Here is a 25,721-nt window from a genome sequence, read left to right as displayed (position 1 = left end):
TCCCTTTACTCCTCTCTAATTGATTCTCTTGTCTACTCACTACAACACCTGTTCCAAATCTTCCCATCTCTCCTCATGACTCTCATGCCATTCTCTTCCCCCACCCTCTCAAGGGAGGACCTAACCACATAACTCACTGAAAAAATGGTGACACTTTCCCAAAGCTCCCTCCTGTTCACTTCACATCAGTCAGACATCTTCCCCTCCAAGTATCTCCTCGACTTCAGAGGAAGCCCTTCTCCTTGCCAAATTCAGTTCCTCCTATAAGCACCCTTGATCTCATCTCTTCCAAAAGCTTACCTCCACCATCACATTCCCATTCTCTCTTATCTTCAATTTTCCATATATACTAGGCTCCTTCCCTACTGCCCACAAACATGCCCATGTCTCTCCCATCTCTCCTTCCCTTTTCTATTAAACTGCTAGAAAAAGCATGAATATTTAGCGACTGTACTTTCTCTCTTCTCGATCTTTTCTGAACCTGCTGAATTCTGGCTTCCATATCCTCATCATTCATTCAACAGAAGCTGTTTTCCTCTAATTTACTAATGATTTCTTAATTGCCAAGTCTAATGATGGCCTTTTCTTCATCCTCATCCTTCTTGAGCTCTCTGCAGCATTAGACATTTTTGGTAAAACTCCTCCTGGATACTCTCTCTTCTTTAGATTTGAATCTGTTCTTTCCCAGTTCTCCTTAACTGATTTGAGAAAAGTCTTCTTTGCTGGATCTTCATCTTTGTCTTGCTCCCTAAATGCAAGTGTCCTCATCAAGGATCTGTTCTGGACCACCTTTTTTTTACTCTATAATACTCCCCTTGATGAACTCAGATCTTTAAGCCCTTTTCTGAGCTCCATTCTCAAATCTCCAACTGCCTGTTAAACATTTAAAACTGCAAGTACCAGAGACAATTCAACGTATTCCAAAATGGATGCAATATTCTTCCCTCAAACTTAAACTTCCTCATTTTGTGTAAAGGTATCACGATTTTTCTAGTCTCCCAAGCATGTAACCTCTGCATTATCCTGGACTCCTTATTTTCACTCAATCTCTAATCAGTTGTCAAATCTTGCTCTATGTACCTCTATAATATGAACCCTTCTCTCTCTTCACCCATCTACCAGATTAGCTCAGGCCCTCATCACCTTTTGCCTACATTAATTCAATATCCTGATTTTCTTGAAAGTTTTAAATCTATTCTCATTCTAGTTCAATCTACACAGTGCCAAAGTGATCTTCCTTAAGGACAAATTTGACTCCTTCAATTCCCCTATATCAATAACCACCAGTGGTTTTCTATGTCTACATTCAAATAAACTCCTCTGTTTAACTGTTAAGGCCTTCATGATCTAGCCTACCTATTTTTCCAACTTCAAGGGATACTACTAGTCCTTTTGCATTCAGTGGTCCAGCCAAACTGGCTTTAGCTTTGTTCTTCACATACCACCTTTACATGGTCACTGCCTATGGCCACAATGTACTCCCTCCTTACTTCTGAGCTACTATATCCCTCTCTTGGACCAAAGACTACATGTAGTCTTTCTTACTCCCTCTCCCAAACTAACTTGTATTCCACTACTTTGTATTTCTTTGCAGTTTTTCTCTTTATTCACTCTGTGTGTGTGTGTGTGTGTATGTATACACATACATATTTTTTCTCTAGATATTTATATGTGAGTATATATTCCTCTGTGTATATATACATCAATTTCTCTCTACTCCACTAAGGTATAAGTTCCTTTTGAAAAGATATTGTTTATCTCTCTTTGTGGGGTGGCTGGAGTTGGGTGACATGCCTGGGGTTGTACAGTGGGTGAGTGTCTTGTGTCTGAGGCTGGATTTGGGCTCGGGTCCTCCTGGGTCCAGGGTGTGTGCTTTGTACACTGTGTCACCTAGCTGCCCCATGATGACATCTTTTTTTTTTTTTTAAGGCAATGGGGGTGAAGTGACTTGCCCAGGGTCACACAGCTAGTAAGTGTCAAGTGTCTGAGGCCGGATTTGAACTCAGGTACTCCTGAATCCAGGGCCGGTGCTTTAACCACTGCGCCATCTAGCTGCCCCCCCATGATGACATCTTTAGGGTAAAATGGAGGAGAGGAATGCACTGGAGAAGGGGGAAGGGGAAAGAAGAGAGGTAGCATGGGGTGAAATCCTACATGAAAGAAACAGGAAAGGGCATATGGAGTGGGGGGAGAGATAGGGGAGGAACAGGGCAGTAAATGAACTTTACACTCATCAGTATAGGCTCAAAGACCTTAATCTCATCAGAGTTGGCTCTAGGGGGAATAAACAATACATACTCAATTGGGTGGAGTAATCTAAACCAGCAGGAAAATAGGAGGGGAAGGGGATAAGGAGGGACAGGGGCAGCTAGGTGGCACAGTGGATAGAGTACAGGCCCTGGAGTCAGGAGGACCTGAGTTCAAATCCGACCTCAGACACTTGATACTTACTAGCTGTGTGACTCTGGGTAAGTCACTTAACCCCAATTGCCTCACCAAAAAAAAAAAAAAGTTGGAAGGGCAAAAGAAGGGAGGGCAGATTGGGGGAGGGGGCAGTCAGAAGCAAATCCTTTTTGAGGAGGGATGGGGTGAAAGAAGTAGATAAATAGTAGTAAATATCATGGGAAAGGGAATAGGATGGAGGGAAACAGTTAACAATAGTAATTGTGAAAAAAAGAAAAGGGAAAAAAATTGTACAAAAAATATTTATAGCAACTCTTTGTGGTGGCTAAGAACTGGAATGTCCATCAATTGGGGAATGACTGAAGAAGCTGTGGTATGATTGTAATGGAATATTGTGCTATAAGAAATGGCAAGCAGGATTCCAGAAAAACCTGGAAAGACTCATATGAATTGATGTATAGTAAAGTGAACAGAGCTGGGAGGACATTGTGCACAGCAGTACTGTTCTATGGGCAATTGTGAATGACTTGACTACTCTCAGCAACACAATGATCCAAGCCAAAGGGCTAATGATGAAGCATATCACTCCCAGAGAAAGAACTGATATTGACTGAACATGGCCTTAAAAAAAAAAAAAAAAGAGTACTTGTGGATTGTACATATATAACCTATATCAGATTGGTTGCTGTCTTGTGGAAGGGGAGGAAAGGGAGGGAGGGAGAAAAATTTGGAACTCTAAACTTATGAATATTAATGAAAACTACCTTTACATGTAACTGAAAAAAATAAAATAAATGTTTGTTACAGAAAGAAAAAAAAAAGAGATTGTTTCATTTCTCTTATTTGTATTCTCAGAGCCTAACAGAAAGCCTGGAACTTAGTAGACATTTAATAAATTCAGCTGATTCATGATTATTGTTGTTGTTGTTTGTCCTTTGTTCTAGAAGAGAACCATGACATCAGAAAGTGATGTCATGACTGCAGTGAGTTGGATTTAAGTGAGGGAGAGCTATGCAAAGTCACCAACCTCACTCTCTCCTCCAGTGACAAGATATCAGGACAACTGGAGATGGCCCCAGATGTTTAAGGCAATTGGGGTTAAGTGACTTGCCCAGGGTCACACAGCTAATGAGTGTCTGAAGCCACATTTGAATTCCCGTCCTCCCAACTTCAGAACCAGTGTTCTATCCACTGTGCAACCTAGCTGCCCCGACTCATGATTAGAGGAGGAAAGGAAATGTAATGGTATAGAGAATGATTTGATGTAAAGAAGAGGCAAGCCGGCTCCCACTTTCTCATTAAGGTGGAGCAGGAGGTGGAATAATCAGTTGAATTAAGTATACTGTTATTTAGATGAGAGCTCTTAAAGTACAAAATAACAACCAAAAAATAGATCTTTAAGGCCAACATCAAATGGCATCTTGCTAAGAGGACTAAATCATAAAAATATTGAAATTTAAAGTTGAAAAGAACATAAGAGATCATTGAGTCCAATCTTCTCACTCTACCAATGACAAGACTATATCCATAGATGTGAAGTCAATTGTCTGAGGTTATAATGGTTGTTAGTAATAAAACTGGGACAAATCCTCAAGACTTCTAACTTTTAATCCAGTGTTCTGTATCTTAAACCACCACAGACTGACTACAAACTGAAGCCTTGCAGCCAGAATTGGCTTTCTGAGGAAAGGGACTATATATATAATTTGAGAAGTGTCACACAACTCATAGTAAATAATGCTCATTCTCATTCACATGTGCTAAGAATTCATAATCAGTGCTTACCAGTGAAAAAGGAAAAAAAGAAAGTTATAAATAATTCTGTACAATCTTCTCACCTGTGTGCTGAAAATAGAAATCTTAGACAAAAGCCAACTTTCTTATTACCATAGCAGTCTATGTGAATGTCAATTTCTCTGTGTCCACAAAAAAAGAACATTCTTCTTTGAACTTAAGGCTAAGTGAACATAAGGACAAAAACTGAAGATATAAAAAATAAAAAAGGGGCGGGGGCAGCTAGGTGGCACAGTGGATAAAGCACCGGCCCTGGATTCAGGAGTACCTGAGTTCAAATCCTGCCTCAGACACTTGACACTTACTAGCTGTGTGACCCTGGGCAAGTCACTTTACCCCCATTGCCCAGCCAAAAAAAAAAAGGGGGGGGGGGGGGAGGAGATGAGGATACATCCCTCCCTGACAAATAATCTTCTCCATAATCCAAAATGTTAGCAAGTGATAATCTCATCATTCTGCTAGTTTCCCTATTCTTGACTTTTCCAAAATTACTTCCCTAGTAGGAGGAAAATTCAAAATCACAAAACCATAAGGAATATCAGAGACTACCTATTTCAACTCCTTTGCTTTATTAAGAAACTGAAGCAACGAAGGGAAGAGACTTGTTTATTACAGAAGCTGTCAGATAAAAAGTCTTGTTTACAAATCAGTTTTCTGCTCCCTCCCTCCTTTCAAGTTCAGAACACTTTTATTTCATTAGCACATACTACAGAGCATGTGTGGTAAGGCACATATAACCCTTCCCAAAGCCTGAGCATTGAACAAGTTCTTATGAAATACACAGTCCCTCCCCCCCACCCTTACCTCTGCCATCTCCTTGACTTTCTTCTCATAGAATTCTTGCTCTTTTCTCACAGGTGGAAGGAGTGAACGCCTCTCATAAGACCTCCAGTGTCGACGTTTGTTTTCCAGAAAGAACATCCGCTTTTCTATTTTTACGTCACCTAAAGAATATAAGACAATGAAAACTTCAGCAAAAGATTTTAAAAGTGCCTGGAATTTGGGTCTTGGTGTTCAGTTCCCTCCACAGTCTGACCCACTCACTCTTTAAGCTTCCATTCAGATGCCCCACCTCTTCTGCTTACACAGCCAAACTAGAGCACATGTTGTTCCCAAACCCCACTTTGTACTATTGCATCTATTCTCAAATATCATCACCTCCATTAAATCTCCAAACAAAACTAAATGTAATTTATCATAGAGCATTTTATTTGAAATTTTCTTATAGTGTTAATCACAGATTGCTTTGCATTATAATTGTATACATTTATCCTCTACTAAATTATTAGAATCGTAAGGGAGCTCTGCTAATCTTTGTACCTCCCACAGGGTCTACAGGGTGGTCTGGGGCATTATGATACATGATTAATACGTTTTTTAAAAATGAACACGTTTTCCTCTGCTAAATAGAAGTTTGTCCTCACAGAAAAATCTTCAGCTCTAGGGCAGACAAAGGGACTTGGTATATAAATTTTCAAAGCTATGCTAGAAATCAGTGACAAAAAAGTTCTGGCTCAGAAAAACAGGATGTATGAAAGGCATACACAAAAAACAGGAAAACAAAAGTAGTTGAAATAATTTTTCAAAAACAATTTATCTGTTTCTGCCCGTTTTTCTTTTCCCTTCAGAAACTATCTAGAACTTTCGAAACAGCAAACAGTTAACTGGTGAAATGACCAAAGAAAAAAAATTCCATTTTTAAATTGGTCCACCCGTATTGATTTATATGATTTTTATTTTGTGTTATATAATTCTGCTTCCTACTTCTATATGTGAATTAATACTACAGTGTTAGCATCATTCCCAATGGGGATAACACATGGGCTGAAATATGGTACTAAGATCTAAATTCCAATTAAATGTTTCATGAGAAAAACCCACAAGTCACTGCACAATACACACATCCAAAAAACAAGAGGATGATTATTTTCTTTCCTTAAATTTAAGTGACTGGGAAAAAATGAGTAAGAAGATGAAATTTAGCAAAAATGTAAGTTTAAGTTGTTTTATTTAAGTTAAAAGAAAAAGGTATTGAATAGAGAAGACCAGGCTTGACAAATTTGTATGTGGAAAACACAAATTCATTGATTGTCTCTGTTTCCATTATGCACACAGGTGCAGAAAGATCTGGAATACACATTGTAATTTGGAAGAGATCTTAGAGATCATTTAGTCTAGTCCACGCTAAACAAGGATTTCATCTACCATAAACAAGGATTTATTTCTACCATGACCTAACAAGTGGTCACTTCAGCACAAGCTGATTATTTATTTACTCTTTGAGGAGTGGAGGTGAAAGATAGGAACATGACCAAAGTCTTCAAATATTTTAAGGACTGTCCTATAAAACTTCTACAAAAGCCTCATTCCAATGCATTATAATAGTAAGAGGGTAGACCAGGGGCTCTCAACAGTGACATTAACAGAGCACAAACTCTGGTAGGTGCTACCAAATCAAAAAAGGACAGACTAGACATCTGTCATCTAAGGACCAGTCCAACTAAGTTTGGAGAAGTTTATCATCAGAAGGTAGGCTGCTAAGCAATGATTTAAAATTTTTGCTGAGACAACACATGCAGCCTACTGTGACATGATTATTTTTGCTCTGCATTGGGGAGGGAGTGCCTAAGCCAATGGGTATCTTTTGAAGTACTGAAGGAATGTGAAAGAAGGCTTAGATTTACTCTGTGTTGCTCCAGATGGCAAAATTTGGTAAGACAAGTGAAATAGGAAGCAGATTTTTAAGACTTCTCTAGAAATTCAAACTGTACAATCATGGCATGAACTGCCAGAGAAGAATCAAACAGAGGCTGGATCTACCAGTAAGAGGTATCATGGGGGGGGGGGGAATGACACACGGCGGTTTCTTGAACTGAGAGAAGAGTGATTTCTAAGGTCTCTTCCAACTCTAGGATTCTATGCCCTTATAAAGAGTTCTTAATTTTGAATTTATTTAAAGGAATTATTAGTTTAGGTATACTTGAAATCCTTTAAGGCTGGACAGCCAAGAGATCAACAATAAAAGGGCAAAGGCCTCATGAGAGAAAATGTGTCCAAATATAGCAGTGGTTTGAGGAAAAGGTGATAAGTCCCCTATACCCCCACCCATGAAACATGCAACTCAAGTGAAGTTTTGTGTAAATTCCATCAATTTTACATCTTGCAGATGACATGAATTTGAGACCTTTCATTCAGCAAAGAATTTCTATAGTATTTCATCCACAAGAATGAAAACAATCAAAGAACTATCTAAAAGGCAAGTATTTTGTCCGTACAGCAGGATTTATAAACTAAAAAATTACAAAAGCTGGGTTTGCAAGCGACTCCCTAGTAATGATGGCTTGTCCAACTAAATTTTTAGCCTGGTATTCTATGAGCTCACGGCAAACATTGGAAGCCAGTTGTTTTTTTTCTGGACCAAAGAGTTAATTTTCTTGTCACTACACCGCTCCAGGCATAAAAAAAGGGAAATATTTGAAATCTATTTCCTTAAACTTTGATGTGCCCTCAAAATAGCTATCCTCTCTCAATATCTGTCCTTGAAACTAGTTTATGAACAAAAGCCAGGGCTCTTATTCAGGGACATTTGCTAAAGCACCCCACAAAATAGCTACATTTACTTGACTGCTGTGGGTAAGTGGATAAGTTCTGCTGAATGGTTTCATACAAGGTAGGAACACTCACACACAGTTTTCCATTTACCTTGCTCAAATTTGAAATCTATGTAAGAATACTGATTCATTTCTTTCCTCTTTTTTCTCTTTCCACTGGCTTCTGGTAATAGCTCCTGCCATTTTTTAATGGCATCAGAAAAGGCCTAAAATTAAAAAATGGAAAAGGTTACTAAACTTAAGCAACTTTCAATTATTCGTAGCAATTGGGCTGGGAGGGTGGGGAAAGGTCAGGATAAATATGGAAATATTTAAATGCACATAATCCAGAACCCTCATTTTGACCAAATTTCTTACTAGGGTTACTAAATAGCAACAAAATAAACATTATAGTTTCATCTGTCATCTTCCCAACCATTCTAAAATACTAACAAAGCAGAGGACTAAACAAAATGAAATGTTACCTATCTGAGCGGGGAGAGGGAAGAGAAATAGTAAAGATTTTGATTAAAATAATTCAACAATTCACCCTCTACTACTCAAGAAATGAGAGTAAAGTCCCATTATAAGGAACTCAATGGGGTATAAATTGTAATTTAGAATGGAATATTACTGTAACAAAATTGCCAATAATTAAATCCTCAAATTGTTAGGAGAGCAAGAGAAGACTGACATCTAGTTTCTCTGTAACAGATTCGAAAACAAAAATGAAGCATTTTAAAAGGAGAAGATATAATTCATATACCTTTACTTCCACCCCTGTTTCTCTTCTTAACTCCTAGATTACAGGTTGGGTTAGCATGTGCAATCCTAGTCCAGAGCTCTTGCCTTTTTACTACATAATGCTGCCACTTAACTAAAAGACTTATATCCAAAAAGCTAACTAGGCTTTAATTACATAGTACTTGTTTTTGCTTCCCTTTTAAAATACTGGGGGAAAAACTGTCAATTACAAAGGTAAAACTGATTATCATTAATAATTTAGCCAAATTGCTACTCACTAGTCAGGAAATTGTTTATATACAATACTGAGAACAGACGCCCCCCTCTACCACCCATTGACATTTCATGACCTATTTTGATTGAAGCAGATTTCTTTCATGTAACTATTAGAAAGTCTTAACTGTGAACTGAGGGTACCCACCCCACCCCAAACCTTAGGTCTTGCTGCGATAGTTATACCAAGACATCCCTGTGAATCTATTAAAGATATACCTGTGTCGACATGAGATAATGTTAGGTCTCAGTTTCAATTTTAATTTAGCTGTTTCTAATTAGCAATTTCCTCGTTTTCACGATTTCAATGCCATCATTTAAGGGGAACGTTAAGACAGAGTTTCAAGAGAATTTCCCTTCTTGCTATTGTATAGCTGTCAAATGCGATTACTCAATTTTTCTCTTGGCTTAGCTATATAGATACATCAAAGCTATGTAGTTAAACTCAGGTGTTTACAATGAAGTGTCTGAGAAGCTGAATGATTATATATAGTAACTCCTGGTCCGTCCTAGGCCTCCTTCTCTTCTCCCTCTATACACTTGGTAATCAGCTCTCATGCCTTTAATTACCATCTATATACTAATGACTCTCACATCTACCTATCTATCCTGTCCTAACTTTTCTACAGATCTCCAATCTCACATTTTCAATTCCCTTTTAGACATCTCAAACTATATGGTCAGTAAACATCTTAAACATGTCCAAAATAGAACTAATTATCTTTCTCCGTAATCATTCCTATCCCCTAGGGGCAGCTAGGTGGCACAGTGGATAGAGCACCTGCCCTGGAGTCAGAAGGACCTGAGTTCAAATCCGGCCTCAGACACTTGGCACTTACTAGCTGTGTGACCCTGGGCAAGTCACTTAACCCTCATTGCCCCACAAAAAAAATTTTTTTTTTAAATCATCCCTATTCCCTCCCTCCCTACTCTTCTATTACTGTAGAGGGCAACTCCATCCTCCCAGTTCCTCAGGCTTGCAGCCTAGGAGTCATCTTTGACTCCTCACCGTCTCTCACCACACTACCCCCACACCTCCCTCATTATCCAATCTGTTGCCAAGACCTCTTGAACACACGCCTTCTCTCCTAACACTGCTAACCAACCTGGTGCAAGCCCTCATCATCACATGCCTAGTCCACCTGCCATGAATCCTTTCCTCCACTCAGCCACCAAAGTGGTTTTCCTAAAATGAAGGACACACACCCACAGCCACACCCTCTCTCTCTCCAAATACTCCACGGATTCCCTATCATCTCCAGGATCAAATACAAAATTCTGTTTGGCATTCAAACCCACTCCCTAAAACCCCTATAGCTCCATATTTCTTACATCTTCCTCCCCGACACATACTCTTCAACTCAGTGACACTGGCCACTAACTGGCTGTCTGATCAAAGAGAGACTCCATCCGGGCTCTAGGCATGTTCTGTAACTGTCCACCATGCTGGAAGTGTTTCCCTCCTCATCTCCATCTACTGGCTTCCCTGGCACCCATCACATCCCAACTAAAATTCCATCCATTACAGTAAGCCTTTCCCAACCATTATTAATTCTAATGCCTTCCCTCTTTTAATTATTTCCTACATCTAGCTTTTGTTTGCTTGTTCTCTCCCCCACTGAACTCTAAGCTCCTTGAGGGCAGGGACTCTTTTGCCTCTTTTTATATCCCCAGAGCTGACCACAGGACCTGGCACACAGTAGGCATTTAATAAATGTTTGCGGAAGACTTTTTAGGGCAAATGTGACAGTGCAGTTTCCGAGACCTCAGTCTGCTACAGAAAACTGAAAACAATATAACCGAGTATCTCAATGACAAAAGTTTCAGACAATATTTTGTGAACAAGAGAAGCCTAGAAGACCTGTTGGGTTGCTACCTTATCGTATTGTCATTGTTATGTAGCTCTTTAGCCCCTGAGTAGTATGAAATTAATAGAGGGTGCCACTAAGACAAAAAGCAAGTTCCCACCTATGCCAAGATAATTAGAACTATTTTTTTTCATAGCAGCAAATAAGTGAAAACAGGGAAGGGTACCTATTGACGAGGGAAGAGCGGAAAAAAATTGTGATATATGAATGGAATGTAATATTATTGTGCTGTAAGAAGTGACAAGAAGAATTCAGAGAAAGGTGGAAAGATTTTTATGTGCTAATGCAAGAAATGAACCAAAAAAACAATACACATAATGATTATAGAAATAAATATACAATTAAATGAAGCTGAATGCTTTGGTCCACAAAAGAACAAGAAATGACACATTTCCTCTTTCATTTGAATAGTAAGGGACCACAGGTATGTAATGTCACAAACAGTGTCAGAATAAACATTTACTAAGCGACTTCTACAATACTAGCAATACATGGGACACAACTGGAATACAGAGCATATTTCTGCTACAGAAGAACTTGTAATGTGTAAAGCCTATTCAAGATTCTTGAACTGTGTGTTTTCTTGTAAACATGCTTGCATCTTTTATGGATTTTCTTATGGAAATCATGGAGCCAGGGAGAAAGAAATAGAGTTGAAAAGTAAATAATGCTTAATTTAATGAGATCTATGGAAAAAACTCCTATTACTTAGCAAACAAAGTAACATAAGGTGATTTCATCACAGAAAAGTCCTTTTATAAAGTTAAAATCATTCATTCAAGAGAGTTCATCTGTTGCAATGGATTAGGCTTTATTACAAGTATCAACTGCTAAAAAGGACATTATGGCTTTAGATCATCTCAAAGCAAAAGAATCTGCAGAATATATTTTAGGATAATGATTCATTTAACAAGTTATTAGTTTTGGTTTGGGGCAATAGGGAACACACAAAAAACCCACCACCTCTTCCCAAACGAGCCTATCAACTCTGCTCTTATATGACTGATATTTCAAACCATTAGTGAAATACTGAAGATACTTTTCTGAATCATAGAATTTGACCTGGAGGGGATCTCAGAGTATGTCATCAACAACCCTTATTTTACAGAGGAGGAAACTGAGACCCATGAAAAATTAAATGCTTGCTGATAGCCAAGGTCATAATGGTAGCTGCTGAGATGAGACTACAGAGCACCTTCTATTCAGTACTGATTGCCACAGCAGTAGACTATCAGGCTTTCCTAACTGTACAGTCACTGCCACTAAACAGTCTCCACTCAAACAGCTATATATCAATAGGAGAGTTACAGCAAATGTACTTTGATTGTGGGAAAATGTGCTCCCGCCCAAAATTGAAAATGCTAATATCCACAAATGGGGGCCGGGATCCTCCCAGTCTAAAAAGGGACTGCCCCCCTCCCCCTCCCCAGCAAACAGAATCACATGATGAGGGAGACCCAAGGGTGGTCACATGGGGGAGGAGTTTAGAGGGCTGCCTCTGTGTCACCTCCCCCCATTGGTTACACTGCATTCTGATTGGTTAGTTTTTGGAGCTGAGAATCAGGGTGCTACCCCACTGCTGAGAAAGACATTGTAAGAACCAGGGCAGCGCCACCCTGAGGAGAAAGCATGTGTCTAGCGACCAGAAGTGACATCTATTAATAGAACCGCCTGTAAGTCATGTCAATCAATACTACCAGCCAATTAGCTTGGAGCTGTGTGTGGGGACCAGCTCTTCTTGCAGTCCCACAGGGAATTTCTGCTTGAGGAGAACAGGGATTCCTCCCTTTTGGTTGGAGGTAGAGGCGGCTGCAGTGCCAGTGTAGCCAGACTTCTTCTTTCTGAACTCCACATGTTCTTCCTCTCTTTTTTATACTCTGAGCTTGTTAATTTCACAATAGGCTGAAGAAGCTCAACTCATATTCAAATATACTTCAAAAGAAAATTTTAGACAGATCTTCTAAATCTAAGGTTTTGTTGCTTCACACACAGCCAAGTTATTTCCAGTCAGCAGCAGCCAGTCAGATTGTAACTGGGGAAGAAGGAAGGGGCCAGCCCTGTTAGAGGATAAAAGGGCTCAGGGGCCCATTCCATTAGGGAATGGCCCATTCTCTTGAGAATGTAAATAAAGACCTTTGATACTTCTCCAACCCCAAGTCCCAGAAATTTTAAAATGGGTTTTCTCACAGGGAACTGAGATGAAAAGAAAAGGTCTAAAAAATAAAATATTAGTTTGCTGGTAATTTTCAGTCTTTTCCTGCTGTTCCAAAAGATGCTACTTTGGTAAAGGTTTCCTGCACACACCCCTCTACCCACCTCTACTGCCCTGCTTGTTTTGCAAGCCTGTTTTGTCCTGTGGTGAAGTAATCTGAGAATTATGACACCACAGTTTGCCACTAAAAACATGATTATAAGGTCAAAGAGTAAGCTTCAACTTTACTAAATTATAAAGCAGAGAAGACAGAACTATGAGGAAGGAAAGCCATCATTTTGGAACAAATCTGAGGGAAAGAGGAAATAGAGTGCTTTATTCTTTATATCTGTATCCCCAGTGCTTAACACATAGATGCTCAATAAATGTTTGTAGGCTGATTAACCAAGACAGCTAAGATTAAAGGCAATGGAATTATCTGTATATAGCACATTTGATAGTGACTTGCCCAGGGTCACCCATCTAGTAAGTGTCGAGTGTCTGAGGCCGGATTTGAACTCAGGTCCTCCTGAATCCGGGGTCAGTACTTTATCCACTGTGCCACCTAGCTGCCTCCCCACCCCAAGTAGTTTTAAATGTTACAATGTAAAGCTTATTTTGTAAAATACAGGGATTCCCCTGAAATAATGTTTTGGCAAAGTATCTTAGCTCTTGTTCCTCCATCTTCTTCCTCTAGCTTGCTTTTCCTAAACCTATTTTGTTTCCCTCCAGATATATTTTTCCCTGAATTACCTATAAAAAAATTAACATTATTTTTTATAAAATTGAGTTTCAAATTCTCTCCCTCCTTACTGAGAAGGCAAGGTTATACATATGCAGTCATCCTAAACCTATTCTTCATCGTTGCTGCCCTCACCATGATTTCCAGTTACTCTGGACTCCTGGTCTTGTCCACTTTCCCTTTTGAAGCAGTAAATTCTTTACCCTCTTATCCCATGTGCACGCATACCTTGTCAAATGCCAACTTTATAGAGTACCAGTCCCCTTCTCAATCTGCCCTCTCTGAGCCTACTTTTGAACACTACTGGTACAAATCATAATTATGATGCCTGCGTCCACCACAAATTTGTGTCACCAACTCTCAATGTGAACCTCAAAATCAGAGTACTGAGTTATCTACGTAAATATCGTAACTCCCCTGGTAGAATGCCAACTCCTTGAAGGCAGGAGTTGTGTTATATTTTGTCTCGGGGGTCTTGCACATACAGACAGTTCTTCTATTACATAAATTCACATAACACAGATCCAACTTTATGTAAAGAATTCTGAAAGAACCCTGCCTTGCAAAAAAACCCACCTAGTTAACTCACTATACAGTACATGTTCTTTTTCTCTTCTCTTGCCCCTTGGCTCTGAGGTTTCCCTTCTATACCATTAAAACAAAACAAAACAAAAAACCCTCCAAATAAAAGCACCAAGAGAAGCCACCACCGGACGGGAGCTTGGCTATAAACCCCAGAGCCAAGAAAGGAGACCTCTGCTCTGCCAGCCGCCCATGTATCCAACCCCCACCAGAACCCACATATCTGTCCCCACCCCAACTTGTTGCAACCCTCTCCTGTGCAGGACACTGCTTCCTCCAAATGTGGGTCTGAATCTGCTCCAAGGAAACAAAAGGAATCCTGTATCTTGCAGCCTCCTTACTAGATAAAGATCAGACATACCAGCAGCAATGTTAACAAGGAGTGGTGTCATCTTCTACCAGGATTAATACTCCAAAGACACACCAACGCCATAGCTATTTATGAGAAACATGAGGTGTATGTGTGTGAAAAGTGCAGAATATACCACGCACAGGCTTGCACGGCTGTTCTATACTGTGAGAACCATTGTTGCATGTTAGACTCAATTATTGGGGGGGAAGGGGGAGGGGGGGCGCGCAAGGCAATGAAGGTAAAGTGACTTGCCCAGGGTCACACGGCTAGTAAGTGTCAAGTGTCTGAGGCAAGATTTGAACTCAGGTCCTCCTGAATCCAGGGCCAGTGCTTTATCCACTGTGCCACCTAGCAGCCCCCTAGACTCAACGATTTTTTAAATAGGTACATCAGATTTTAGTCCCTTTTATTCCTTAGTGTCACACAGAGCATCTGTCTAGACTTTTCTTAAAGATCTTCGAAGAAAGATACTTTACCACTTTCCTTAGAAATCAATCTTAGTATTTTAGCATTCTGACATGAAGATGATGTTTATGTCTAGCATATCTCTGCTCTTCTTTCGATCTTCTGGAGAAAGGAAAAAGAAATCAAATTTCTCCTCCACCCAGTCCTACCTGTGTAACCTTGGGTAAGCTCTTTGGTTCTCAGATTCTTTAATTGCAAAATGAAAGATTTTAGATTAGATGACTTCTCAGAACTCTTCCACTTCAAAACCTATGATCTTTGTAGAACAATCCCCCTCAACCCCCAACCCTACCACTATCTCACAAGACAGGAATGTCACACTGTCACTTCTGTTCTTGAAGGGAAACCATACTAAATTCTTTAATCTTCCCTCTTCATCTAGATCCTAGGAAGAAGTAGGAGCTGGATATGAAAAAACAAACAAACCACAAAACAAAACCTAAGAATATAAGTACAGAACCTTTCGGGTGATTGCATAGTGTCCCTTGAGCTCATGCAGTGCCCACTTGATGTCCTGAGTGCTGAGCATTTTGAAATCTTCCATGAGTAGATCGGTAGCTTGCATAAAGCAACGCTGGTCAAGAGGAGTAAGTTTAGAAAAGTCAAAATAGTCCACTTTAGACACCTGAAAGAGAAGCAGGAAATTAATAAAATTTAATGGGATTTCTTTAGAACACAACAAACAAACATACAGAACCCTCAAGTTGTCTCAAAGCAACTGTGTCTAATTTCCCAACCCATGAGAATACTTAGATAGGAGGGATTAGATAGGAGGGAGAGAAAGAATGAGAGAGAGAGAAGGGATAAGAAGAATAACAAGGGGCAGCTAGGTGGCGCAGTGGATAGAGCACCGGCTCTGAAATCAGGAGTACCTGAGTTCAAATCCAGCCTCAGACCCTTAACACTTACTAGCTGTGTGACCCTGGGCAAGTCACTTAACCTCAATTGCCTCACTTAAAAAAAAAAAGAAGAAGAAGAAGAAAAACAGAATCCAAAGCAGTAGTTCTACCCTTTGGGTTTGGTTTTTACATTTCTCAGGGGCAAACTTCCTTTTCCTTTATGTTTGATTTCTATTTCATCTATTCACTGGAACAGAGATCAAGAAATAGAGGCCTTTGAGACAATTTTGATGAGTGTTAAGACTCATTCACTGTCCTGCTCCTCACCCATCTCTCCCCGTACCCCCTAAGCTCTTTCCTACTTCTTTCATGTGGGATTTCACCCCATTTGACCTCTCCCCTTCCCCTTCTGCCAGTGCAATCCTCTCATCCCTCAATTTCATCCTAAAGATGTCATCATGGGGCAGTTAGGTAACACAGTGGACAAAGTACCCACCCTGGACCTAGGAGGACCGAAGCCCAAATCCAGCCTCAGACAAGACACTCACCCACTGTCTGACCCTGAGTATTCCACCCCCCCAAAAAAATGATAAAAAATACTTTACAGATATCATCCCTTCATAATCAATTCCAACCTATGCCTCTGTCTAAATTTACTCCTATCATCTGCCCTAATACTGAGAAAGTTCTCATGAGTTAGACATATCACTTTCTCATGTAGAATTGTAAACAGTTTAACCTTTTAACATCCCTCTTGATTTCTTTTTCCTGTTTACCTTTTTATGCTTCTCTAGGATCTTGTATTTGAAAGTCAAATTTTCTATTCAGTTCAGGTCTTTTCATCATGAATACCTGAAATTCCTCTTTTTCACTGAAGTTCCATTTCTCCCCCTTAATTTCATCAGAAATCAAGGAAGAAACAACATATACACTCAAATGGGCAGAGTAATCTATCTAACCCTGCAGGAGGGTAGGAGGGGAAGGGGATAAGGAGGTATGGGTGAAAGAGAGGGCAGATTGGGGGAGGGGGAAGTCATAAGCAAAACACTTTTGAGGAAGCATAGGGTGAAAGAAGATAGAAAATAGAGTAAATAATATAGGGGAGGGAATAGGATGGAGGGAAACAGTTAACAAAAGTAACAAAAAAATTTTAAAGTAGAGACAAGAGTAATGTAAGATGATGAAGACTGATGGATTGATGATAACTGAATGAAGATGAGGATTGATTGATGATAATGAAATAAATTGATGAAGATGAGGTTTAACTGATGATTAGGAAGATTGATTGATGATGATTGCTGCTGATGATAAAATGTATGGTACTTACTTTGCTGGGCTACTATGAAGAAAGTTCTTTGTCAGGTATAAGGTACTATATAAATGTTAACTACTACTGTTGCAGAATCAACCTCATGGGTTTATTGTAAGGAAATCTCTCTTTAAAGTACTATATAAATGTAGTTTACTATTAAAAAAAATGATGAGTAGGATGCTATTAGAAAAACCCTGAAAGACCTACATGAGCTGATGCAATCAATATGAAATGTACCATATACAAAATAACAGCAATACTGTAAGATGATCTGCTGTGAATGACTTGGTTATTTTCAGCAATGCAATGATCCAAGACAACTCTGAAGGTCATATGAAAAATGCAGTCCATCTACAGAGAACTGTTGGTGTCTGAATACAGATTGAAGCATAAATTTTTGTTAGTTCCTTTATATGAAATTTTGTCTTTTTTCTGTTTTCTTTCACAACCTGGCTAACATGGAAATGTTTTGCAAGACTGTTCATGTATAGCTTATATGGAATTGCTTGAGTGCTTGTGGGGGAAGGAGGAAGAGAGTGTTGAACAAAAAGTTTTTTTAAAAATTGATGTCAAAGTTTGTATTTACATGTAATTTGGGGAAAATAAAATTCTAAATATACAAAATAAACAAACAAATAAAGCATTGACACACACACACACACACACACACACACAACGAAATAGAGGCCTCCTGAGATTACAGTGCTCTTGCTCAATTTTAAAACAAGATCATGCCAGAGATTACTATCTAGTTCATACTGCCATTATTTTCCATCTCTGGGACTAACTATGAATGTTTTTTTCCTAATTCAATTATATTTTTAGTTCTAAATTATTTCCCTCTCTATTCCTCCAACTCCACTAAATCAATAAGGAAAGAAAAATTAAAACAATTACAAATATATGCAGACACATAAAACAAATTTCTACTTTGGTCATGTTCCAAAAAAAAAAAATATATATATATATATATATGCATGCTTCAATCTCTACTCTGAGCACATCAGTTCTCTATTTGGAGGTGGAAAGCATGTTTCTTCATGAGCCCTTGGAAATCTTGGTTGGTCATTGTATTGATTAGGATCTCTATATATTTTCATAGTTTTGGGGTTTTTTGTTTTAAAGTGAGGCAATTAGGGTTAAGTGACTTGCCCAGAGTCACACGGCTAGTAAATGTTAAGTGTCTGAGGCCGGATTTGAACTCAGGTCAGGGCCGGTACTCTATCCACTGCACCACCTAGCTGCCCACAGAGTTATTTTTAAAATATTGCTGTAACTGTAAAAACTGTTCCTGTGGTTTTGCTCACTTTACTTTGCATCAGTTTGTACAAGTCTTGCTGGGTTTTTCTGAAATCATCATCATCATTTCTTACAGAAAGCACAATAGTATTTTCTTACATTCATATGCCAGAACTTTTTCAGCCATTCCCTAATTGATTGGCATTCCCTAAGTTCCAAATTTTTGCTAACACAAAAAGAACATTATAAATAAGCTGTGGTTTCCTAGGCAAGTCAACTTAACCCTGTTTGCCTCAGTTTCCTCATCTATAAAATGAGCTGGAGAAGGAAATAGCAAATCACTCTACCAGTATCTTTGCCAAGAAAACCCTAAATGAGGTCCAAAGAACTGGACACAACTGAAATAGTTGAAACAAACCAAAAAAACCTGTTCTACTGATAAACCTCTTACCCAGTATCAAACTGTTTTGAAGATCATAGCTTTGTAGTACAGCGTGAGATTTTCATGCTTCCTATTTTTTTCCATTGGTTCCTAAATTCTGACCTTCTGTTCATCCAAATGAATTGTTATTCTTTTCCTAGCTCTATAAAGTGATTCTTGATTGGAATGGCACGAAATAATAAATTAATTTACATAGTACTGTCATTTTTATTACATTGGCTAAGTTTACCCATTAGCAATTAATATTTCTCCAATTATTTAGATGTCTTTATTTGTGTGAAGTGCTTTTAAAATTCTGTTAATGTTGTTCCTCTGTGTGTCTTGGCAGGTAGACTCCTAAGTATTTTACACTATCTGCAGTATTTCTACCTTTATCTCTTCCTGCTGAGTTTCATTGGTAATATTCAGAAATGTTGATGATTTCTGTGGGTTGATTTTACATCCTGCAACTCTGCTTAAGTTAATTATTTCAATTAGTTTTTTTAGTAGACTCTCTTTTTTTAAAGTAATAAACATTTTTATTTATAGTTTTGGGTTCCAATTTTTATGCCTCCTTCCCCTTTCCTTTCCCTGAGGTAGTAAGCAATCAGATATGTTATACATGTATGATTATGTAAAACATCATATTAGTCATTTTATATAAATAAAAGAAAAAAATGTAAGAGAGTGAAAAATAGCATGCTTCAGTCTATGTTCCATCAATATCAATTCTTTCTTTGGAGGTCCTCAAAAGTCCTTTGGGATTGTCTTAGATCATTGCATTGTTGAGAACAGTCAAGTCATTCACAGTTCTTCATCAAACAATATTGCTGTCCCTGTGCACAATCCTCTCTTGGTTCTGCCCTTGGTTCAACTCACTATACATCAGTTCATACAAGTCTTTCCAGACCTTTCTGAAATAATCCTGCTTGTCATTTCTTATAGCACAATAATAATATTCCATCACCACCATAAACAGCTTGTTTAGCCATTCCCCAATTGATGGGCATTCCTCTGACTTTTGTACAAATAGGTCTTTTTCTCTTTTGGGGGATGTCTTTGGGATATAAACCTAGAAGTAGTATTGCTAGATCAAAGCGTATGCACAGTTCTAATAACCCTGTGGGCACAGTTCCAGATTGCTCTCCAGAATGGTTCAATCTTTTCACAACTCCACCAATAGTGGATTAGAGTCCCAGCTTTCCCACATTCCCTCCAACATCCAATATTATCCTTTTTTGTTATATTTGCCACTCTCATAGGTGTGAGGCTATACTTCAGGATTGTTTTAATTTGCACTTATCTGATCAACAGTGATCTAGAGCATTTTTTCCTATGATTATAGATAGCTTTGATTTCTTTATCTGAAAACTGCCTGTTCATATCCTTTGACCATTTATCAATTGGGGAAGGACTTGCGTTTTTATAAATTTCACTCAGTTCTCTATATATCTGAGAAATGAGGCCTTACTTAAACCCCACAGTCACCCTGACACAGATCCAGTCCCAGGGAGGCCTCACCAGAGAAGGAGACCCCCAGAGCCTCTGAGTCAGCTGTAGTGCCAGTGTCATCTGGAACTAAGCTCACAGTCTGATAAGAGGACTGAGCCCTTGGCAGGGGGAAGATTACAGGGGTCTATGCTGGTGCTGAGGCAGAACTGGGGTTTTTCACCCCTGCTGGGAACTAGGAGGTAGGCTTGAGTAGCAGTGGCCCAGGTGGGGGAGGGGCACAGGCTCTTCAAGCTGACAACCACAACAGACAAAGCTGGTTGATTAGCAAGTGGGTCTAGGGTCATCTACAGACCAGGGAACAGGCCAGGTGAGTGAAGAACCTGCTCCTCCTTAAATCATACCACCTGAGACCTTCTAAAGCTTGGGATAGTGCAACCTGGAAACAGTGCCCCACTTTAAGGAGCTAAAAGTCAAGGAAAAGAAAGGCAAAATGAGCAGACAGAGAAAGATGAGGACTATAGAAAATTTCTTCAGTGACAAGGAAGATCGAAGTGCACCCTCAGAGGAAGATGTCAACGTCAGGGCCCCTATATCTAAAGCTTCCAAGAAAAATATGAATTGGTCTCAGGTCATAGAGGCGCTCAAAAATGACTTTGAAGATAAAGTTAGAGAGGCAGAGGAAAAAATGGAGAGAGGCAGCTAGGTGGCGCAGTGGATAGAGCACTGGCCCTGGATTCAGGAGGACCTGAGTTCAAATCCGGCCTCAGACACTCAACAATTACTAGCTCTGTGACCCCGGGCAAGTCACTTAACCCCAATTGCCTCACCAAAAAAAAAAAAAAAGGAAAGAGAAATGACGGTGATGCAGGAAAGACATAAGAAAAAAGTCAATTGCTTCAAAACCCAAATTGGCCAAATGGAAAAGGTGGTACAAAAGCTCTCTGATGAAAATAATTGCCTAAGAATTAGGATTGAACAAATGGAAGCTAGTGACTTTGTGAGAAACCAAGACATAATAAAGAAAATCCAAATGACTAAATAAATAGAGGGTAATGTGAAATATCTTCTTGGAAAAACTGCTGACCTGGAAAATAGGTCCAGGAGAGATAATTTGAAAATTATTGGTCTACCTGAAAACCATGATCAAGGAAAGAGCTTAAACAAGCTTGTGTGCTAGGCTAATGGTTAGAACTGAGTCACTGCTCTGCTCCTGGGTTCAGAGCCATACAGCTAAGTTCCTGAAATTGGTTTTGTGCTTGGTATTCAACTAGGGCCCATCTTCAGTTGTGGTTACTCCTCCCTGCCCTCAATTTATGACCTAAAACTGGGTAACAGATAATTGAGTAGCCAGATGGCACATGTTCTTTCTCCTAGCACTAGTTTAAGGGATCCACTTGGATCTCTTACTATCCCAGTGCTTCCTGCACTGGTATACTCTTGGTTTCCTTTCTGTCCCTGAATGCTGGAATATTCTCAGTCTCAATGCTGATGCTATCAGTGAGTGCACTGGACTCCCAGATGGCCCCTAACCAAGCATCCAGAGACCTCTAATAAATGACTCACCATAATTTTTTCTTGTCTTTCCTGATCAAAATTCAGTCTGGGGCATATACTAGTTGGTTATGGAGGAAGTATGTTGGGAGAGCTTGTAGATCTTTACTCTGTAAATAACCATGAAATTAAAGGCTGTCGTTTTTTTCTTCTGGGGCTCTTTTTGGCTGGAGAGGCCAGGATAAAGAGGAGAAGGAAGAATGCCGAATAATGACAAGCAGAAATGAAATTCATTAAATTAAATGGAGGCTTCACAGTACCAAAGGTTGATAATCAGAAAAACATGATCTAGGTACTAAAACCAAGAAATCTGCCTACAACAATAGAATACTTCAGTATTCTGCTTTCCTCCTTTTAGAAAGTATGATTTTTTTAAAAAGTTAAAGGGTATATTGGAAAATATTAAAAAATAAGAATACTACATTTACCTTTTTCTCATCTTGGCTGGCAAGCAGGCTGCTATTAGGATTCAAAATCACTCTGCCTTCCTTCTTTGGATAATCTGGGTTTTCCAGAAGAAAATTACAAAGGCTGCAAAAAACACAAAACAAAACCCAACATTACCTTCATACTTTTCCAAAGTGAAATACCTGCAGAGTGAGCAAATTACAACTCTATTACAAGGAGCAGCTAGGTGGCCCAGTGGATAAAGCACTGGTCCTGGATTCAAGAAGACCTGAGTTCAATTCTAGCCTCAGACACTTGACTCTTACTAGCTATGTGACCCTGGGCAGGTCACTTAACCCTCATTGCCCTGCAAAAAAACAAAAACAAAAACCACCTCTATTACAGTCCAACTGGCCACTAGCTTACTTAAAATCACATCAGCCCCCCGCCCAAACAACTTAAACTCAAATGATCTATTCGTTTACTTATGTATTGATTTCTACTTACTCTCACTCCTTCATATTCGATGTCTGAACCTCCTGGTTGAGACTACCAAGTCATAGCTAAATCACGATTGTCAAAAATTGGGAGACAAGCAATTTAAACTTATGTACTGCCACAATTTGCCAAAGAGATAAAATAATAATTATGTATTTTTGCATATATACATGTAAAATTATACACATAAATTAAAGCTGATAATTCATTCGACAATTCATTCATTCAAGGAACTTGGGCTCCATGCTAGAGATATAAAGAAAAATTGAAAAACAATTCCCACTCTGAAGGAGCTTATATTGACATAAGTAAAAACTTTTATATTTTTATTCAGTTATTTGAAAATGTTTCAGGAATAAAGGATAATGATTTTAATTACTTTAAGTTATAGCCTCCTCCACAAAACTATCTGCAAGGTTGGTTTAATACATTTCAATGCAGAATCTTCTTAAAAGAAAATCCATTGATCCACTTTCTTCACTCAGCAGCAAGATCTAATAAATTAGTCTAACTGTATGAGATCTCTCCCAAATGTGACAAAGACATTAACATAAGCAGTCCTGCTAAGTTTTGAATATCCAACAGTTTCCTTATATGAAAGGCAGCTCTTGCCATGTGTCATGATCTCCACTGCAGACCCTACACAACTCCAACAGACTCATAATCTGTTCCTCAACTGAACAACCCACCCGACTATTTCCAATTAACTCAATATCAAGAGTCACTGACAGGATATATGGTGAAGGTATCAAATGACAGTGACAGCATAGTCAGAAAGTTCATTTTCTAGTCATTCACTCTAGTCAGACCCCATCATTACTTCTTGCTTCTCCTTCCTCCATCTCAATCTCTTTCTGAATGCTGGATTGATTTAGTGTGGAGACATGCTTATTGAGGAAATGGGAACACGGAATGAGTTCACTATCTACTGTAAATAGAGTCAATATCCCTAACACCTTCCTTAGGTGAAGTGATTACGTTTTTTTTTTGGTGGGACAATGAGGGTTAAGTGACTTGCCCAGGGTCACACAGCTAGTAAGTGTCAAGTGTCTGAGGCAAGATTTGAACTCAGGTCCCCCTGAATCTAGGACCTTTTCCAATACAATAACCACTACTGAATTTTCCAAATTTGCTGGCATATTGAGTGCAACATGTTAATAGCATTATCTTTTAGGATTTTAAGCAGTCTTTATTATTGTACTACAATGATTTTCTTAAATGATTTTTCCCTCATTCAGGAGGGACCTCACACTAAATTATTTTATATAATCAAAGTTTTCGCATGCCAAAAGCTAAATAATGGGAATTCCACTGAGCAAAGAGGAACTGCTCAAGAAAAGCATTTTAGGTCCTGACACATTTGCTTTACATTTTAATTTCCTTTCCTGTTCCTATTTGGGTTTTACAATTTGGATGCAAATTAAATTCAGTGTCACTGAGAATTAGTCACAAGACTTTTATCAAAAACACAACACTAGGGGCAGCTGGGTGGTGCAGTGGATAAAGCACTGGCCCTGGATTCAGGAAGACCTGAGTTTAAATCTGGCCTCAGACACTTGACTCCTTGAAGCAGTATTAGACAAATTTAGGTGAAATAAAAATATGGGCAACAAAACTTGGTTAATCAGTCAAAGATCTTAATATGCACACATCCTAAAGCAAATCCTTCACGGTTCCCTACTAAATTTTATGAACAATTTGCCTGTCCTGTCAGGATTCACTTGCTGTGAAAAATTTCCTTAAAGTAATAATATACAAAGGGCATAAGAAACATGAAGAGAAAAGGAAATAAAACTTGGGTAATGGTTAACTTAGCTTTTTACTTATCCTGAAGATAGATGCATTATATTGTTGTTGATTAAATTAGCTAGGAGAATTAAGTTTGTCCCAAGAATGCAGGGCTGAAATCAAAGCTGGAGATATGCCTATAAGAAATTCCCCTTTAGATATTAATGGAGGGGCAGCTATGTGGCACAGTGGATAGAGCACGGGCCCTGGAGTCAGGAGTACCTGAGTTCAAATCCGGCCTCAGACACTTAACACTTACTAGCTGTGTGACCCTGGGCAAGTCACTTAACCCCAATTGCCTCACTAAAAACAAAACAAAACAAAACAAAAAGATATAAATGGAAATCTATATATGTGGAGTAAAAGTCTTTATATGCTTCTGGTAGAAGACTGGGTTCTACTGTCTGATGATAAAGAAATGCAGGCATCTATCAAGGGTAAAACCAATACTAGCTAAGTACGCTGTATATTCAATGGGAAATAAAGAATTCTAGAAAAATCTGCCTAACTCAATCACATGCTTCATTGCTACAAGATCAACTAATTACAGGACTAATTACATATTTAATCCAAAAAATTTTTCATAATTTTTGATATTTCCTCCTGTCATTTTTACATATGGAAAGTGGGCTCAAGGTGCAGAATAAGACATACATTTTTAAATGTAGGAATTTGTTTTCCTTGACTAGGCATATTAAAAAGCTTTTGGGGGCAGCTAGGTGGCCCAGTGGATAGAGCACCGGCCCTGGAGTCAGGAGTACCTGAGTTCAAATCCGGCCTCAGACACTTAACACTTACTAGCTGTGTGACCTTGGGCAAGTCACTTAACCCCAATTGCCTCACCAAAAAAAAAAAGCTTTTGATTTTTTCCCGAAGTTGAACTAAGTTAGAGTGAGAGGGGAGTCTAGGGGCAAGGTTGTGAAAAAAGAAAAGAAAAAAAGAAGGTCACTGAAGCATTTATTAAAAATTCACAGAAGAGAACAGAAGGAAAGTCACAACTCACAGAAAAACAAAACAACTTTGGGGCAGCTAGGTGGTGCAGTGGATAGAGCACCAGCCCTGGAGTCAGGAGGACCTGAGTTCAAATCCAGCCTCAGACACTTAACACTAGCTATGTGACCCTGGGCAAGTCACTTAACCCCAACTGCCTCACCAAAAAACCAACCAACCAACAAACAACACACAACTTTGAAAGTTTTATTATGAATTTACACATACAAATTGTCTCAC

At 39.0% G+C, this 25,721-nt stretch overlaps 1 protein-coding gene across 1 annotated transcript in view; it reads right to left on the bottom strand.

The window, feature by feature from the left end:
• Nucleotides 1-25,721, bottom strand: part of RNF216 (ring finger protein 216) — a 201,513-nt gene that overhangs the window by 104,022 nt on the left and 71,770 nt on the right. Inside the window, exons 6-9 of the mRNA XM_043964404.1 lie at nucleotides 22,247-22,349; nucleotides 15,465-15,629; nucleotides 7,900-8,014; nucleotides 5,002-5,141 (exon numbers count right to left, since the gene is read on the bottom strand). Coding sequence (XP_043820339.1) covers nucleotides 5,002-5,141; nucleotides 7,900-8,014; nucleotides 15,465-15,629; nucleotides 22,247-22,349 — 523 coding nt within the window. The remainder of the gene's footprint in view (nucleotides 1-5,001; nucleotides 5,142-7,899; nucleotides 8,015-15,464; nucleotides 15,630-22,246; nucleotides 22,350-25,721) is intronic.

The sequence above is a fragment of the Dromiciops gliroides genome, chromosome 1 (assembly GCF_019393635.1).
Source record: "Dromiciops gliroides isolate mDroGli1 chromosome 1, mDroGli1.pri, whole genome shotgun sequence".
Taxonomy (NCBI): Eukaryota; Metazoa; Chordata; class Mammalia; order Microbiotheria; family Microbiotheriidae; genus Dromiciops; species Dromiciops gliroides.
This window is presented reverse-complemented; position numbering and strand designations above follow the sequence as displayed.